This window comes from Accipiter gentilis, chromosome 32 (assembly GCF_929443795.1).
Source record: "Accipiter gentilis chromosome 32, bAccGen1.1, whole genome shotgun sequence".
Classification (NCBI taxonomy): domain Eukaryota; kingdom Metazoa; phylum Chordata; class Aves; order Accipitriformes; family Accipitridae; genus Astur; species Astur gentilis.
In genome coordinates, this window is record NC_064911.1 from 5,161,459 (window position 1) to 5,180,130 (window position 18,672).

Below are 18,672 nucleotides of genomic sequence, written 5' to 3' on the forward strand. Positions count from 1 at the left end.
GGAAAGCAGCAACTAGAAAACCTACTCCGAGTTCACAGGCCAAAAAAAAACCTACTCAAGTGAGAAGACTGAAGGCACCATCCTTTAAAAAGACACACTAAGACTGAATACAACTTTAATACTTGATAATATGTAGAGCAATATTCATATTTTAATTACATTTTCTTATTAAGGCATAGGATAGAAAGAATAGACCAAAAAAAACCAAGACAGTGTCGTCACCAAGCAAACTACAAGCATTAAAATCTCTATTCACTTATAGTCTATAAAGCGTATAACTTTTGTCTTCAAAGTGAGGAATACTCTAACTTCACTCTCTGGATATTTCACCTCTTCATGACTATTGCTAAGGTTTCCATACAGAATGCATATACAGCATAAAGTGTTAGAACTCTTCACATTATTCATAAAGTATGCTATCTTTTTAGGCAAAAAAAGATTTTTTCCAAAGACCCTCAGAAACTGAAGATGTTAGGCATCCCAGCAACTCTCGGGAGTTCATGTTTGTCCTCAGATGCAGAGATATGATCAAGTTCTGCTTGTGCACTTGGCAGACTGGATGCATCCCAGGAGCCATAAAACTGCATTAGGATGGTATTATGCTCTGCTGTAACATCAAAAATTATTACGTCAGCCATAACATTATAGCTATATGGCTTCCAGATTTCTAGTCACTCAGAAGTCTGCCTTAACCTGTTAATAGCTGCAGAATAAATCTGCATCATCTGAAAGTAGAGGAGCTAAATACTTTCAGAAGTTTTATTGCAAAAATTTTCATAATGGACGATTTTTTAATTTTTTTTTTAATAAATCATTTTACTCTTCAGTGTAAAAACAGGTTATTGGGCTATGATTTTGAACAACAAACTTAACCCTGGACTTTTTTGGAAAACAATAGCATAGAAAGAACTATAAATGCTGTCACAAAAAAATGATTTAACACTGGCAGAGAAAGCATGAAAACTTTCAAAATATGAGCAGAAAAGTACAGATACCATTAAGTAGTTTTTACATTCCCATTAGGGAACATTTTGCCAAAACCAGAGCTGTGGTCACAAAAATATAAACATGTAAAAATGCTCACCTTTTTGAAATTTACTTTCAAAATATTTTTTTAAAATGTGATCTAAGAGGATTACCAAACTTTAAGTAAAAGGATTAATGAAGCATGCGACTGAGACAGGAAGAGATTACCAGAAAACCCAAGCACTATTTTGTAAAGAAAGTTTTGTAAATACTGCTGAGAAATTTGACAGACTTCCTGTAAAGTAGAAGTAATTCCCTAAGTATTTAAAAAACCACGAAAGGCATTCAACATCTCATGATTATTCCAGTAGGCTGTAAGTCAATTAAAAATTTCTAAAAGTACGGCTCATTTAACAACAGCTTTATTTTCAGTTCACAAAAGTTTTTTCCATACTGAAACTATATAAAGCTAAAGGAAGAATAGAATTTTAAAGCTATGATAATCATTAACAAGATTCAATACACCTGCCATTACTGCTTTTTTCTTAGTTATACTACTGGAGAGATTTCTGACCTTATTTAGGCCTTATCAAACACAATTATAATTTTTTATTATTATTTTTTTTATTAAATGATCACAGACACTGTTTCACAGCCAGTTCTACTTTTGCTTGCCACTGGAGGTTATGTGAGGACACACACTACTGTAGATGACTGGCTCACTCCTACTTCTAGTGCACTTAAAAGCAATCCAGCCAAGTTTCTTTAAAAATACAACTCTCAGTGAAGTTCTCCCTAGCAAGCTCCAGAGAAAAACTATTATCATGATATAACAGCCTGTTTTCAAGAGTTACCTACAAATGTAAATTTTCCTTAACTAGGAGAAACCTTCCGCTACATTCATTAGTTTGCAGTAACTTGCCAGACTTAGCAGATTAAGGCAATTACAGATACTTCAAAAGTAATTTAAGGAATTTAACTTGTTATAAGGAAAGTTAGCTGCCATCAAAAATCTCTCATCTCTAGTCCTAAAAAACAATTATTTTCTCAGTAGCCCAAAGGTGAATTCTTTCTAGGTACTCTTTAAGTTCCTCTTTTACTCTTCACAAATTAAATGAGTGATACTTGTCTACAACTAAGCTGAAATGGAAACATGACAGTTAGAACGGACCTAGGTAACCTACTTAGCAAGAGACTACCAGGGCATAAATGAAGTTATTTAGCCCCCCTGTGGCTGTACTCAGAACTTTAAAGTCATCAGTGAAGTATGCCACATCCCTTCAGGATTACAAGATACGAGCAAGCAAATTACCTGCTGGACACCTGCTGGACTTGCCATTTGACAGTACAAGTTCTATAAAAAAACCCGAGTGTCCTCTACTGACATAAAAAAGGCTCTTAAAGATTGAATACCAGTTGAGGAGGATTGGAAATACGCAAAAGCATAATTGCTGGCTCTGGTAATTAGCTACTGACACTTTTTTTTTTTGTAAATGAGTACACAGGAATACAGTTACAATAGATCAAACTCAACTGCATGTTGTATGAAGAAATATTGCTTTTCCCTAGGAAAGAATTACAATTCCTCAAGCATAGAGTCAACATTAAAACTACCAAAAAGCTGGGGGTTAGAAGTAAAAGGCATTTTGGGAAATCAGAATAGCGTTTTTTCCAAGGTAATCAGCCAACATGAAAATCAGATACAGGGTTTTAATTTAAGATAATTTCTTGTACTTCAGTGAAAACAAAAGAGGATGCAGAATCTATATGTATTCTTCCAACTGTGCTTTAGAAAAACTCGAGAGTCAGTATTTAAACATTCTCTGGAAGATTGTGGAACTTACATTGAAAAACTAGCCGTGAGGTATTTATTTAAGCAAGTCACATTCATTCTTATGAGAATAAAGCAGAAAACAAATTGTCATTTACTAGAACTATAACCTTACTTGATAGGATAGTCTATTTTTAAGAGACTAATCTCAAACCAAATAAAACTTCTTCAGCTTTCTCAACTGACACCTACATGTCAACAAAAAAATTAAAAAAAAAAAAGAGAGAGAGGAAAAGCAGGGACATACAACCAGCATTTCAAGTGCAAATCACTGTTTGGGAAGGGGGAGGGCAAAATAGAAATAGTTGTTGCCAGCTGTTACCTAGCTGTCCTATCTCACCTTTGATTGGAACAACCCTCCTCAAATAGGGCAATCCAGGATTATTAAGGGGCCTATTGAAGAGAAAAAAAACACTAATTATGTAGACAAGGTATTTTAGGAGTGTTACATACACTGCAAAAAAAGTAGAAAGTTCACAAAACAGAAGACAACACATTGCACATACCAAAATTCATAGAATATTTATAAAAAGTTGTGTCTGGTGATGTTATATTTTACAATACCTTTACTCATTCCTTTATCATCACAGAAAAAAGTTCCACACAATCGTTTGCTACACTGATAAGAGCAAGTTTGATTTTTTTCTCTATACACCCTATAGTAAACTAAGTGAATTTTCTTAAAATTAACTCCCTAACAAAGTATAGCCTTTTAAAATTATCATCATCTTGGAAATATTTTCAGATGCTAAATTCTCACTCTAGACCAAACTACCTTCATTTTCTTGGATACCAGAATCATTAAATGCTAAGGTAAAACTGGATGCATGCATGGAAGACTAATCTTTTCCCCACTTCTAATATAACCTTTTTGTTTTCATACCATCCAACAGCAGTATGCTGAAGCCACCTTTCACACATCCAAACAGTCCGAGATCCAGCCTTAGTGCCTCATCCCACCTTTTCTCTCTTTGCAACTGCCTGACATTTGGCCAACAGAACACATTAAAAATGTATCCAGTCCATGAATCTGCTGTTTTCCTACACAGCAGTCATACATTTCCAGCTTTAAAGCGTTAGCTCTTGCTATCTCTGTAACTGTATTAAATGAAGCCAAATTATATGTTTCAATGGCTGAGATTGTTAACAAAAACCTAAGCTGTTTTTTCAATCTATTACAAATCTGTGTACACTTACCACATTTATACAAGGTCCCAAGCACCTCAACATTTTTTTTGTGTTATTTATAAATCTTTCAGAAGGATTTTTCTTGCCTCTTGGATACACGTATTTATTCAAGTTCAAGATAATTCTTCCATTCTTTGCCTTAGGAATTTAAATTTTAAAAGCAACAGCTATGCTGCAGTAACTGTGCATGCTGTCATCCATGGTTAAGATAGCACGGTTTCTGCCGAGATGATTAACCTCAAATTAATTCGTTATTATTTTAAGTAATCTGCATTCCTTTCTGCTGCAGTGCTTGGCAAAAAAAAAAAAAAAAAAGTAGTTAAAACAATTTTTTGTTGTAATGTTAAGGATACTTAAGACTTTGTCCCGATCTAAACTAGGTGTCTGAAGACAGAGATTCTTTGGAATCAAAACAGAAAGACAGAAAAATGGTTCAAGTGTTCAGATAAATCCTGGTCTTGCCTGGAAATATGCATCTATGTCATCATCCACCTAACTGCTGTTTCAAAACATGCATGTCAAGGTCATAAGAATCCATCTGAGAAAATACTATTACTACATAGAACTGACTATAGGCGTTTTCCTAAGCATACTTGGAGTGAACTTGAATTCAAGTAAATAAGGTAAATCCCAATAAAGTTGCCATTCCCATCATACCTGCAGGTGCCTGAAGCCATACGAGAGTATATTGCCATTAAAAGTTACATAACCTTAGAAAGTAACCGGAATACAATGCAGCTGCATCTCCTGTTTCCAGCTCATTTTTAATGCATTATAACTGTAAGCTGGGTTGAGCTGTTGGACTACTACTACAACTCTAAGTTGTTTTTCCACAATGAGACATCCAATCATTTTAATAGGATTTTAAACCAGTACAATTATTGCCTAATTTTTCAAGTCCATTTCATTCAATTTCAATCTGTTTAAAACCTAAACGTCTCCTTCAGTATCGAAGTCACTAGAAAAATAAGAGCTTGATAGCAAAACCAACTATAAAAACCAAGAGAAAAGTTAGCTTCACTCATTCTTTAATTCTGGCCAGGTCTGAGACAAGTGAAAGAAGGATGAGAAATTAAGACCGATTTGAATTCCTTCTTCATCAAGAAGGCCACAGATAACATGAGAAGCAATTCTGAAATACGTATGTCCACTTATTACACCTAGAGCTGCAATTTACTTCAGACAATTTACAAGTATTGCTCTGACAGCTGCCGTTACCCTTCTCTGCTCTGGAACAACGGTTAGCAGTTTTGATTATTTTTTTAAACAAAGCGGTCCTCAACCCAGACAAGCGCTACCCAACAACTCCCTTTGCCTGTAGGCAGGCCGTTTCAGCGCCCACTGGCACCCTGCCCACCGCCTGCCTGCCTGCCACGCCGCCGGCTCTCCGCCGAACGCTGCCTATCGCCTCGCGTCGCACCAAACGCCTTCGGGTGCGGCAGCAAACCGCTGTTCCTCGCTGCACCACAACCGCAACGCCCCGCACAGAGTGGTCGAGGGCGGGGGGGGGGGGGGGTGTCCCTTCTGGTCTGTGCACCTCTCCGCCCTAACCCGCGGGTTCAGGTCAGCGGATCCGCCGGACTAAGCCTCTGCATCAGACCCGAGGACAGGGACCCGGCGGAAGACTTGACACACCGGGCCCGCGGAGGGGCCGGCCAGCCGGGGCAGAGCCACCGCGCCCCCCCCGGCCGACGCTCGCTTCGTGCCAGGAGAGCGGGCGGGGACGCAGAGCCACAGCCTCGGCCCGCCACCTCCTGAGGCAGGGGGCGGCCACGGAGACCAAGGCGCCCGCCGAGACCCGGGCGGAGGCGGGCCGCCCCCTGCCTCTCACCCCTCCCCGCCGCCGGCCCGCAGCGCCCGCCTCCACCGCAGGCCGCCGCTCCGCTCCCCACACGAGCGGCCCGAGGCGGCGGCGGCGGCGGCCCCGGGGGGCCGGAGCCGGCCCAGCCGAGCGGCGGAGGCGGCGGCTCCTCGCCGGCAGAGGGAGCCGGCCCGCGGCCCTGCCCGCGGCCCCCCGGCGTGGGGCGGGACTGCCCGCCGCGCTCACCCGGCACGGGCCGTCCTGGAAGACGCGCGGGTCTAGGTTGCAGGCGATGGTGGCGGTGGGCAGGTCCCGCAGCGCCACCGCCTCCATCTCGCCGTCAACGAAGCTCCAGTCCGTCTCGGCCTCGGGCGGCGGCGGCAGCAGCGCCTCCTCCTCCTCCTCCTCCTCCTCGTCGTCGTCGTCGTCCTCGTCCCCTGCTCCCCCGGGCGGCAGCGGCTGCTGGAACGGCGGCTCCTCCTGCCCCGCCGAGCCCCTCCCGCCGCCGCCGCCGCTCTCCATGGCCGGGGGCGAGCGGAGCCCCCGCGGGGCGGGGCCCGGCGGCCGCTGAGGCGACGTCGAGCGCCTCGCGACGGCGGCAACGGCTTTGCTCCCCCCCCCCCGCCTCTTCCGTCTTCCCGCGCGCACACAAAACTTACAGCCGCCCCCCCCTCCTCCTCCCCCGCCCGTTTTGTTTCCTTAACCCCCGCGCCGCTGCCACCGGCGCCTTCCTGCCCTCCCACCCCACCCCACCCGCGCAGGGCGCACGGCGCCGCGTGAGCCAATAGGAAGCCGCCGCCGCAGCAACAGGTGGCCTGCCCGAGGTAGGCGCTGCTTCCGCCATCTTGAGTGAGGGCAGCGGGCGGCTGTCGCGATGTGCGGGAGCCCCGCGGGTCGTGTGGTGCAGGCCGTGGGACGGTGACCGGGCAGTCGAGGCGGGGTGGGGGGCGAGGTGACCCAGCAGCTGGGGTTGGGCTCACGCCTGGTGAGCGCGGCCACCCGGTCAGGGATAATCGCTGCGACCCGGGGCCAAGGGGCAGGCCAAGGCCTGCTGCAGTCGCACAGCTGTGTTTGGCAGCACGGCTGGAGCACGGAACAACACGTCTTGATTTAAAGGACAAGGAATATTATGCAACAAGCAGATGAATTAAAAAATCCTAGCTCAAACGCTTATACATTTGCCAAAAGTCGCCGTCATGTCCGTCTGAATTCCCTTATCTGCTTTAAGGGCAAGCCAACCAACTCTTGATGTTCTGCAAACAGTTCACTGAACAGACAACAGAAAGGAAGCTTAGAAGAAAAAAAAAAAGCCCATATCATTGTTTGAACAGTTGCATCTCCTCTTGCTGGCGATGGATGCAGCTAATCTTCACCCTTTCTTTGTACTTTTTCAAAAGCATCCTAATTGCTGGACCAAGACCAAAAAGGGTATTGACTTTACAATCTGTGAAAGGTAGCATATAAAGCCACTTCTGTGTCCTTTCCTCCTTACTTTGTATGTTGTCGACATTTTCTTACAACCTTCCTTTTTTGCCTGTGTCAATAAGGCCATAAAGGACAACTGCACTTTCCCTGGCTACACTCGAGGAGCTGCTTGTGCCAGACATTACTACATTGAAAAATAAGGTTTACCTAATGTGCTTAGCTGGTTAGTCTGACCTAACTGACCTAGACAAATGCTTTTCTTACATATGTATACGTAGCATCACCTTCCAGGGAAAGGCCCAGAAGTGAGCTTCAACGGTCACAAGTTTTTTATAAAGTTATTGTGACATTCACACAGCTACCTCAAACGTCCTATACTAGTACAAGGATAACGCAGACTAGTAAAAGGCAGTAGGGAGTGAAAGGATGCTGGGCAGTACTTGGCAAAGTACTAACCTAATATTCTACCCCTGCGGGGCTGCATAAGAAAAAACAAGGTCTGAAAGGTGGAAAGAACCATCAGTCAAAAATCTGTTTTCTCACCTGAGACCTGTTCAATACCAAAAACATGGCTACTAGCAAAACGTACTTGAGTTTGTAAAGAACGAGAAGTGGTGGCAAAATATAGGAGTTCCTTCTTATCATGAGAAAGCCTCTGAGGGGCTAATCTTCTTCTCATTTCCAGTTACAAGAAACTTCTCAAAGACACAAATGAGGAAACAGTTGGCGTTTATACTATAGCTCAGAGTCCCAGGGCTTACTTAGAAAGCAACATTTCATCATGCAGCGTGATCTTGTGATGAGCTGTCATCTATCCGGAGACTGAAAAAAAATTTGTTTCATTTCTTAATGTCTGGTATTCTAGGTCACAGGTTTTTAACTGTTTTTTTTTTTTGTAGATAACACATGTTAGTGTGCACTTGGAAAACATTACTGTGCCAAATATGGGATCGGATTTTGTAACCAGACTAAAAACATACTGATGCAGGCTATGACGGGTCACTTCTGGTATGTCAAATATTTTCATTGGTGCTCAAAGTAAAATGCTCTTACAGATCTTTTCTTCCAAAATGCAACAACATGAAAAACTAAACTAGGTGAAAAACTAATTTTGACAGTTGCAAATGCTGTACCACCTGCTGATCTGCACTGTGCAAAGTTTACAGCAGAGGCAACAGCCCCACTCCTTGAGATACCACTGTTACCCTATCTTAAGTTAGCACTGCTGACCTTTTATTCCAACAGATCAAAGACTTTAAACTGATGAGTTACTGGTCTCAGTCAATTTCAATGAGATCTTGCAGGATACAACAAGAAGAAAAATACCACATGAAGAGATAATTGTTTGCCTTCTCCCGCCTCTTCTGTTAGAAGTTTCTTCAGACTCTCTAATCTGTTTTGAACCATTTAAGCCTTTTTCGGAGAGATGAGCTCTCATCTTAGATACAGGATATTTTCATGATCAGTTGTACCAAGTGACGTAAGTTTGTATGTTCTCACACCAGTTTTCACAAAATTCAGACAAATAGTATCTTAAAAGAGAAGTCACATATATGAGTAAGCTGAAACTTTTTAATGCTAAATTAGCATTAAAGCATCCAGACAAGCTAAAGCCATTTTTAACCTTATTCTTTGATCTCAGAGTTGCTTCCTGACAGGAGTGGTGACACTTGCCTATTTGAGAAGAAGCTATCTGCCTGTATTCTCTGCATCAAGAGCTCTAGCCCCCTGCAGAAATCCCAGCTGACGAATCTGAGCGGAAGTCTGCTGTTACATATACTACAAACTTAAAGTCAAGAAGCAAAACCTGCCAACAATGAATTCCTGTAATTGCAGCCTGCCATCTTACTATTATGAAAGCCACTGAAAAATACTCATCTACCCACTACTGGTCTAATGGCGTAAGCCACCCCCCAGCTGGTTATTGTAACTCAGTTGTCAGATGTGTGGGTGAAAATAAGTTATTAATTATATTTGTATCATAATAGCGCCTAAAGCTCAGCTGAGATCATTATCACATCCTACCAAGTGCTGCAGTACTCCACAGCCAAAGGACCTACCTGCCCTAAGAGCTTTAAAGTTCAAAAAGGCAATTCAGAGAAAGTAAGCATTGCTTTCTCTGAATCTCTGCCCCCCCAACATTAATTCAGTCATAGACTTCAGAAGAAAAATTAAACCTGAATCTCCCTAATCGTAGGGTTTATTGACAGATTCACCCTTTCTTTTTGTCACATATGAAGGGAACACAACGTACAATTTTGACTGGAAGAGCTGGTAAGCTAAGAAAAAAATAGATCTTCACCCCAATGTCCAGCTTTGGGGACAGAGTATATCTTTAAACGTGAGTGATAATGATTAAGGATAATGATTTCTTTACACACAGGGAGAAAAAAAGATTCCCGGGGTAAATCACTAAATACACGCTAGAACAGTGCCATTCAAATATTTTAAACAACGCACACTACCATCTAGTGGTAGAACGAAAAACACGAAGGCTCTCAAAAGGGCTACTTTTATTACAAGCATCTGCAACAAAAATCCTCACTTCTCAGGTGAAAAGTAGCTAACCAGAACGAAAAAAAAATAAAAAAAATCAAACTATACAGAACTTGATTATGACTAAATGGGAAATGTTTGGAGAAAGACCAAACATGCAGCCCTATGGGCAACTTTACTTCCTAAACAATCATTTAAACCACTGGCTTATTTAATATTCCTCAGAATAGATTTTCACTGCACCTATTTAATGGCTACATACAGGCAGATATAGTTAGCAGTTTAAACACATGGCATTGGTATCAGTGACAATGCTTCAGAAGACTTTGGGTTTTTTCCTGCATAGAAGCCTATTCACAAGACAGTACTGCAATCATTCTTTGGCTGTAGACTTTAACAAAGGATATGTGTATCAAAAATATGCATATATTAATACTGAAGATTAATTTTGGCTATCAGTAACACAGTTTTATTTTCATTAAAATACATTTTCTTTCATTATTGTCATATCCTGCAAGTACAAAAGCATGTGTCCTCAGTTGCTTTCTTACATTGACAACAAAATGTTTATACTATCAGTTATTTGTGTATATATGTAACAGAAAATTTTGATTTCTTAAACCTTAACCAAATAACCACCTAGATTTACAATAACAAGTGTCCAACACATTCACAGACTTAAAAGCTTAAAGCAACACAACCATCCAGTTGAATCTAAAAGATGGTCAAAAGAACTTGATCCGTACTCATGCATGCTTTCCCCACCGTCAGGTATGGCAAACCAATGTATGATACTGCATTTTAGATAGTTACTTCATTTCTCTTCTTAGATCATACAAACTTCATAAAAGCCTGACTGGTTCAACGACACTGACTTGGGGATCTTCTTTATTAAGAAGGTTCAAGGAAGGGATTCTCAAACTCCCATGTGGAAGGGCATACCTTAAGTGTGCCAGTCCCTTTTCAATCCATTTCTTTAGTTGGAGGGAAAATGCCCATCCTTGATTCCTTCCCAGAGCCAGGAGGACCCTTCCACACAGTTGTGGCTCCTTCACGGGCTGCCCAAAGAACTTTACCTCCTACATTTCCGACAGCCATCCTGAAGGCCTTGTTTTCTAGGAGGTTTCACTAAAAATCCTACTCAGTAAAGTCTTTGATTTACCTCTTTCAAGTACTTATTATCTGCTAAGCAGCCCCTCTAGGTTAATTTCTCACAGGTAGACTTGTTCCCCTTAAAACAGCCTGCCATAGACAGAGAGAGGTCTGACCCTCTTTAAAGCAAGCCAGTCATCTTAAAGTAAATATATAACTTACACAAAATCTCATTATTTTTACTTTAAACTCAGTTTGAGTAAAATACATGCCCCCAAAAGAAAATAGGTATAAAGAAAATCCCCAGCCTTACTTAACAGTTTGTTCTGATGTTAAAGGTTGTTAAAGTTATGTTTTATTTCTAGCTTAAATTTGCCTGGTTCTCATAGCCATTTGTTCTTGTTATGTTTTTCTCCACTGCAATAAAAAGTCTCCCAGTGCTTGATGTTTTATGTTGGAGTCCTTCCTCACTATTCTTTTTGTTCAGCTAAGCAGATCCAGTCCTGCAAATCTCTCAAGAGTGTTTTTCCTCTTAGAGCTGCTGGAAGCAGTTTCACGCCTGGTCCATACTTCTCACCATCGTGTTTCCTTTCCTTCCCTTGACTTAATCCAGACTTCCCAAGGGATTCCCTTTTCAGAGTATCATCACACTTGCCCTCTGAGGGTCTGGATGCCATCCAGTGCTGCTTGCCAAGCTCCTGCCGCACTTCTGCAGCATCATGCGCCCACCCTGCCTTTCCTCCTGGATGACTGTGATCTTCACAGCTGCTTGCTTAGCTCGGCCTCCGTCCACTGGTAGCTGCAGCAACCACAGTAACCAGGTGTCCTGAGCCCACTTATTCCAGTTCGATAGCATTTCCCAAGCCTTACTAAGGCAAACATACATCTTAAAACACCATTATCACGGGTTTGACTTTTTGTTGGCTTAGAACAATTTGTATAGATTACTTTTCTATATTTTTTTATCTTTGTAGCCAACAGCATTCAAGGAATTGCTACAGCCTGTATCATGTCAACCATCTACATCATTGGCTATTTCCAGCTCATTGACTGAAAATATCTCATGACTGTGGCGCACATAGCAAAACATCTTTAACAGCACAACCTCAAAAGTTATTTCTGATAGCAGTTTGGTGCATTGCATTTGCCAGTACAATACACCATCATTTATTTATTTATTTTTAACTTGTGCAGACTGATCCTCTTTGTCTCAAAACCATGGTAGTAAGAACAAGAAAGCAAAGTGATAGCCTCTCTGTCCGTTATTGTGTAGATGGGTCTTTTGCAGAAGGACCCGGCACCCACAGGAGACAGGATTAGCTGGAGTGTTTTTCAGTATTTGGAAGAGTAGAAGTTGTCCCAGGGCAGAGAAGAAACATACAAATAAAATGCTGTTAATTAAAATAAATACAGTGAAGCTAAGGTTTCTTTACCTTGGTATTGGTAGGAGGCTAAAAAAAATCTTGAGTTTCAGAAGCTAAGGCTTGTTAGGGAGTCTTTAAAGTGGTAGGCAATGTACAAAGCTCATGTAACTGTTTCAGATCAGTTGCTTTGTTAAATGTCTATCAGCACAATCTCTTCTCTTTTATACATATCTCCCCCTTCTCCCATGGTTCACTATGCTCCTTCCCTGCCGCTGTTCTCAGATGGTTAAGTTGCTGTGGAATGTGTCTTCCTATATTTGCATTGTGCCTGGCAGGGTTGGACTCGCAAGGTCATTGCCACCTTTGGATGCCACCCCAGATCTCACAACGATACGCTTTTCATTATAGTAATGCAGCAGGTTACTGTGTACCTCTTACTCATTTTTAAACTACGCTCTGGTAAGTCAGCTCCTAAATTAAGTAGAAAAGAGTAATACGTAGTAGAGGTAAAAGAGCCATTTATTTCAGGAGCAATCAGTAATAAGCCTGGTTACTGATTTACTGTAGAGCTCATTTACAAGTGCTGCAGAACAAATGGGTTTTGTCTGTAAGCACTTCTGAAAAGGAACAATAAATATAATACAATTTCAACTAAAACTGTGTCAAAGCTGTTAATAGAAAGAGTAAGGTTGGATTCATAATCCTGGGGAAAAGAGAAAGAAAAATAAATAAAAGAAAAAAGAGAAAGAGAAAAAGAAAGAGAAAAAGAATAAAAAAGAAACAGAACAATTGTGGCATAACCTGCATGCAAATAAAATAAAATTACCATTAGTGAAAAATGGACCTGGGCCCATACAGAACAAACTGTGTGTAAATCTTTCCCAAGGCAGATAGTGCTTGTCTTTTTCTACAGTTTCCTACCTTTTATCATCACTTCTAGAGCATTATGCACCAAAACCAGCTTCATTAAACACCCTCACAAAAGAAAAAAAAAAAAAAAAAAAAAAGACTCAGGTGCATAGATATTGTGGGAATTCCACATTTGAATTAAACAAAAGGAAGGTAGGGCTGAAGAGACCTCTGGAGATCACCTATTCCAGCCTCTCACTACAAGGCTGCAAAAACATTCATTTCTTTGCTGATGATATGAAAAGCTATTTTCAAGGCTGCTATTACAGTGTATAAATTATTTCAGAAAACTCTGCCTAAGTTAAAGCTATATATTAATTTATAGAGAACTACGTAGAGATGCGATCTCTTTTTCTAATGAGTTGAGTAATTTAACAGTAAGTGTAGCAGTCAATCTGCAAATACTGCGACACTGGTAATAAAAGACAAATGATCACTGTACCTGTTGATTGCAAGTGTGACTTCTATATCAGCTAGGTATTAACTCAAATAATTTTATGACTATTTTGAAATATTCTAAGTTTTATTCTCAAAATCTATTATTATTTTAAAAGCTATAATAATTTAGAAATTTCTCTGAGTTTTGTAAAGAATAATTGTATTAAAAGCCAAGTTCAGGTGGAAATGGTACAAACTGTGACTTTGTTTTACAAGGGGGGAAAAAAGCTGTTAAGAGCTATGAAAAGTAAACTGAAATTTAAAACACAAGCAAGAGTATGAAAAGATCAAATGAACTACAGGTAGGGAATATATTTTAAGAAATTATTTCAACATGCCACAGCCACAATAAAATAGGAAACTAATTTAAAATAAATGACAGTTTAATGTAACAGGAATTAAAATAATAGAGGAGTTCAAGAAAATCTAGACACTTTATTAAAAGTGAAGAAAATCTCTTGGAACTTAGAAAAAGCTTTGGGTTATTTCCACACTAAAATGCCCTGATGGATCTAATTAGGACTTCATACACAATTTTGTAAACCAGGTCAATGTGAGAAAAGCAGCATTTATAACACAGAAAACATGAAACACCATATGTAGTTTATACATTTAGTTTTGAGTATAAATATGTCCTGGGCATTTTGCAAGACAAGTAAAGGCATGTTTTCTTCTCCAAAGAGCTCTTCTAGTTTTCAGGTGCCTTGAGCAGATGAAATTCAGCTGAAGTTGGAGCAGTTCATCACTTCTGAAAACTCACGCCCCAAATTCAGTGCCACGGTATGTGTCAGAAAATAGAGGGAGTAACGATGAGGATGACAATAATGAAATCACAGTTACTTAATAAGACCCAGATCCTTGCAAAGACTCTTAGCTTTAAACATATCAGTAATCCTATTGAATCATGTGCAAATCAAGATGGTCCTTTAAATAGTGTTTGTTGTGTGCATGCCCTTCCCTAAGCAATGGTGCATGAGGTAGGAACAGGAATATTTGAAAGGCGTTTGAAAGTGACGGAGAGGAGGGAGCTCAGTGAAGTAAGTTTGACGAGGATTTCCCAAGCAGAATCAAAAGTCTGGGCAGAGTCCTGGAGTTGTCTAAAATGAGAGCAGGTCCAGACTTCAAGCCAGACATACCGTTAAGACAACATTAGTGCTGAGCTGGCCTTATTTAGCTAGGAAATGAGTCCACACGAGGGTCTAGGACAGTCACCAGACTTTCTAGGACCTTAATGATTCTGGGGCACTTTCAAGGTTAATTCCAAACCACTGTTTTATTGAATTAGGTATGATACTCAACAATAAACAACTACATGTAAGGTCTGTTTGTTATCTTGCCTGCAGCACATGGAGGACATTACCACTTCATTAAAATAGTACTCCTTAACAAAAATAAAAGTAAAAGATAAGAATAGGAAAGTCAAAGATTCTTTTGGAGAATGAACAGATTTTAAGTACTTAAAAAAAATAATAAGTCGTAAAGAGTTTACTTTTTGGAAAGCTTCTTTATTGATATTCTTCTATTTCTTTACCACACTGCAGAACAATTCATTCAGAATCTAAGTACAGGGTGCTTTGGCGCCTGCAGCTTTGTGGGATGCCAGGAATTCGGGGAACTGACCAACAAACAGAAGGAAGCAAGGGACTGGTGGTACCTGGCAAGAAGGTGTGCCTACTCTTACTTGCTGCTTTTTCAGCCTTGGTTAGAAGTAGCTTGGCTTTCTGTGCTTCCTAGCCCAGCAACTAGGCTTTTTCCCCTTTGCATGTCTACATCCCTACCTGCTTCCCAAGCAGACTGTCTCTAAGCAGCTGGGAAGGGAGCCGATTGCCCCTAATCAGCTTATTGCTGGGAAGCTCAGAACACTAAATACAGATGGCATCACCCCCCAGCATGCAGCATGCTGCTGTGATTTTCAGCGAGGCATCTCTTCCACTTCATTTTGTTTGGGTGGACTGAACACCCTCTCAACTGCGAAGCAGCACAATGCCACACCGACTTCTTGACAGAAGTTTAAGAAACCAGAAACAAGCATAGCAAACATACATGTATTTTGAAAGTAGTAAAAATTATAGCTCTCCAATACCATTTTTTCACTTGCAACTTTGTCTTTTCCATAGTTGAAATAACTTATTTTACATTGGAGAATACAGAACTGGCTTACATACAAATGTTAATACAGTTTTGGGTTTCTTTTTTTCCATCACAAAGGACTAGGCAGTCATATTCTTACATGGGATAATGTTTTATACCACAAGTAATTTGTGGAAATTCCAGTTAAACCACCAGCTGCAATAAAAATAATGCAGAGTGGGGGAAAAAGTAATTGGGCTTTGGCCCACATTTTGCTGACTGTCCATTTTCAAATTTCAGACTGTAAGGGAATCACCTGGGACAGGATTCATCTCACCTGAGTTTAGATGTGTTCAGCAAAGACATCTCCCCCTGAGCCAGTCACCCTCAGGTCCTTATACAGTCAGTGTATAGAAATAGGTACTTTTCTGTCAAGGACCTTCTGGCCGCCTTAGACAACTACCTTGAGATGAGAAGAGTCATTTCACTGACTCTGCTCACTGGATCTCAGGTGGGTCTAGGGTCTGCAGACATGCAGTTTGTACCTGTCTATGTTTACTCTGATAAATCCCTCCCTCCGTCCCATGGTGGGGAACCCGAGCAAATGACACCCAACTTCTGGAGGCTCTGCTTACCCCCATTTCCCACTGAGTTTAGTGCGAAATAGCAGTTACTCAGCATCTGGCAGAAACAAGCAGAATTCAAATTATGTGCAGGCAGCTTTTGGCCTGGGGATATGTAGCTTCACTTCTGAAATGTGGCAAACCCTGGGAAGAGCAGATGCACATGCTTGATGAAACAGCACAACTTCAGCCAGAGCAAGCACCAGGGAATAGGCAGAGCAGGCTTCTGTGGGAGGCAGCAGCTTGCACAGAGAGGCAAAAAAGCCTTGCTGACTCTGTTACCCTAGTTCACTGTTCAGTGTATTAGGATGAATCGTTAAATATTTGGCATTTATGTCTTTGGCACTGCACAGGACTGTGAATTGAAGTTGCAGGGGCATGAACAAATACCCCAGCCTGCTCCTTTTGCAGTGGGGCTGACGTGCCCCAGGAGATAGGCAGGCTGGTGGGGAGGGCTCTCTCCGATACCTTTGTAGTGCAAGATGCATTTTTTTCCTTACCTCGGGCTGCAAAACCTACAACCTTGATCTGCAACTCCCTGTACGGTCAGGGAAGGAAAAGAAGTTACAATAATCCAAGCAAGTACAGCCTAATTGATAACCCCCAGGGATATAACTTGTTCGCTAACAGACTATAAGGGGATCTTCATGTTGTCCACTAATGTCTAACATCTGTGATATTTAATTACCTGCACTCATCTTTTAAATGAAGAAGGTGTGCCGTAATCCTTCCTGAAGCCAAACTGAGAAAATAATATTTATTAGCTGAGGACCTATTTTAGAAACAGATGGGGTGTAAAGAGCTTGAAGGTAGTGTACAGGAGGAGTGTGAAGCAAGAGAGATTAATTGTTAAGTAATTGAGATAAGAGAGGAAGAATGTTGAATGCATACAGCACAGAACAACAAGTATCCAAAGCTCTGGGATCTCACTGGGACAGATCTAATTTTAATGGTATATTTCCAAAACTGCCTTTGTGAAACCACGTTGCTGAAGAGTGACGAGAAGCAATGTCGGGCTGACTGGCCAGCTCTCCCGTAAACTGTGCGCACCCCGTCCCTCTTTACTCTGTCCCCTGGCTCTTTGACTTCCTACTTTGTCTGTCTTGCTTGCACGGGGACCTCATGGCATAAGCAGCAGCAGGGTGACCTGGTAGAGCAGCAACATTAACCCAGTGCCTGCATAGGTCATTGCTACGTCTCAACTCCAGCAGAATTAGAAAATGTCTGTTCCTATACTTGAGGAAAAACACAGCAAGATCTGTTACAAACTATTCAATCATTACTGCATAAAAATGGTTACTGTATCAAACACTATACCTTAAACTTTTCTTTATCCCACAAAGATAATTAACAATGCGGCTATGTCGGCTGTTAGTGCTTTTCTGCTCTGCCTTTGTCAGTCTTCCACGGGTATTTAAAAAGCTAATCTTCTGTTATGCTTAAACATTGCCCAATGTTAATAATCAGGCAGTGTTTATTACTGAAAGGGGTTTTTTTGCCGGCCTTGAAATCCTTGCCTCGTTTTGTACTAAGAGCTACACAGCAGGGAATAGACAAGTAAAGAGAAATAAGATGATGGTGTTAATGAATAAGATCTCCAGTGAATAAGTATAGGTGAGAGACAATCATCTTTCATGCAGTTCCATCAGCTCAGCAGGTTGTAAGTCCCACGTCAAACTCACAATCTGAGCAAAACCTGAATCTGATAGAAAAGAGGTGTGTAGAGAAGTAGTGCACATCCAAGGGACAGATAAAAAGAAGGAACACTCCAGAGCGGGCAGCTCCAGTGAGCCAGAGGAGGCTGTGCCAAATGGGGCTGCAGAGGGAAGGAAACCCAACTGTGGGGGCCCATCAGCCACCAAAGCTGAGCTCATGGGGACTGGGAGCAGGAGAGAGCTTCTCAAGGGCTGCAGCCAAACACAGCATTCATAGGAACATAGCCAGCTGACTTCAGTGGTTGTATCTATAATGTGCAACCATTTCTCCTGCAAAATTCCCATCACTTTTATGCCATGGGTGTTGCTTTGCTATTCATTCCCCCTGTGAAAACCTGAGGTGAGGCTTCTTCCTTCCAGCCAGTGTCCTATCCACCGTTGGACAGGAGACAACATGGCAGTGCTTGTGGAGGGTGTGCACAGCTGTCTTCAGCTGTGCTCTGTCTCACATCTGAAAGCTTTGTAAAATGGGATTTGTATCGCACCTGGGGGGGATGTGGCCTGCCTTCAGGCAAAGGGTTAGGAACCATTCAGCAAGGGTTAGGATGAGTAAACTGATATTATCTGTGTAGAAATAGAGATGACTGAAATGTGTCCTTCTACTGATATCAGTATCCATAACAAAGAAGTGAAATAATTGCCTTATGATGGTCCAGCTGCAAGACCTCCATTCCTAAATCTTCAAGAAATATCCCTTCTGACCATGACTGCCCCAGTTCTTTTGTCTCACTGGCAATGCATCTCTGGGCAAGCA

At 41.5% G+C, this 18,672-nt stretch overlaps 1 protein-coding gene and 1 long non-coding RNA gene across 2 annotated transcripts in view; both read right to left on the reverse strand.

Annotated features, from left to right (window-relative positions):
* Window positions 1–6,377, reverse strand: part of RCAN1 (regulator of calcineurin 1) — a 41,639-nt gene extending 35,262 nt beyond the window's left edge. Inside the window, exon 1 of the mRNA XM_049834937.1 lies at window positions 6,033–6,377. Within this exon, the coding sequence (XP_049690894.1) occupies window positions 6,033–6,308 (276 nt within the window). The 5' untranslated portion in view covers window positions 6,309–6,377. The remainder of the gene's footprint in view (window positions 1–6,032) is intronic.
* Window positions 99–5,792, reverse strand: LOC126053148 (uncharacterized). Its single transcript, XR_007510279.1, has 3 exons — window positions 3,995–5,792; window positions 3,138–3,190; window positions 99–607 (listed from the first exon to the last, which is right to left on the reverse strand). It is a non-coding gene; the product is annotated as an uncharacterized LOC126053148 (long non-coding RNA).
* Window positions 6,378–18,672: the final 12,295 nt, after the last annotated feature.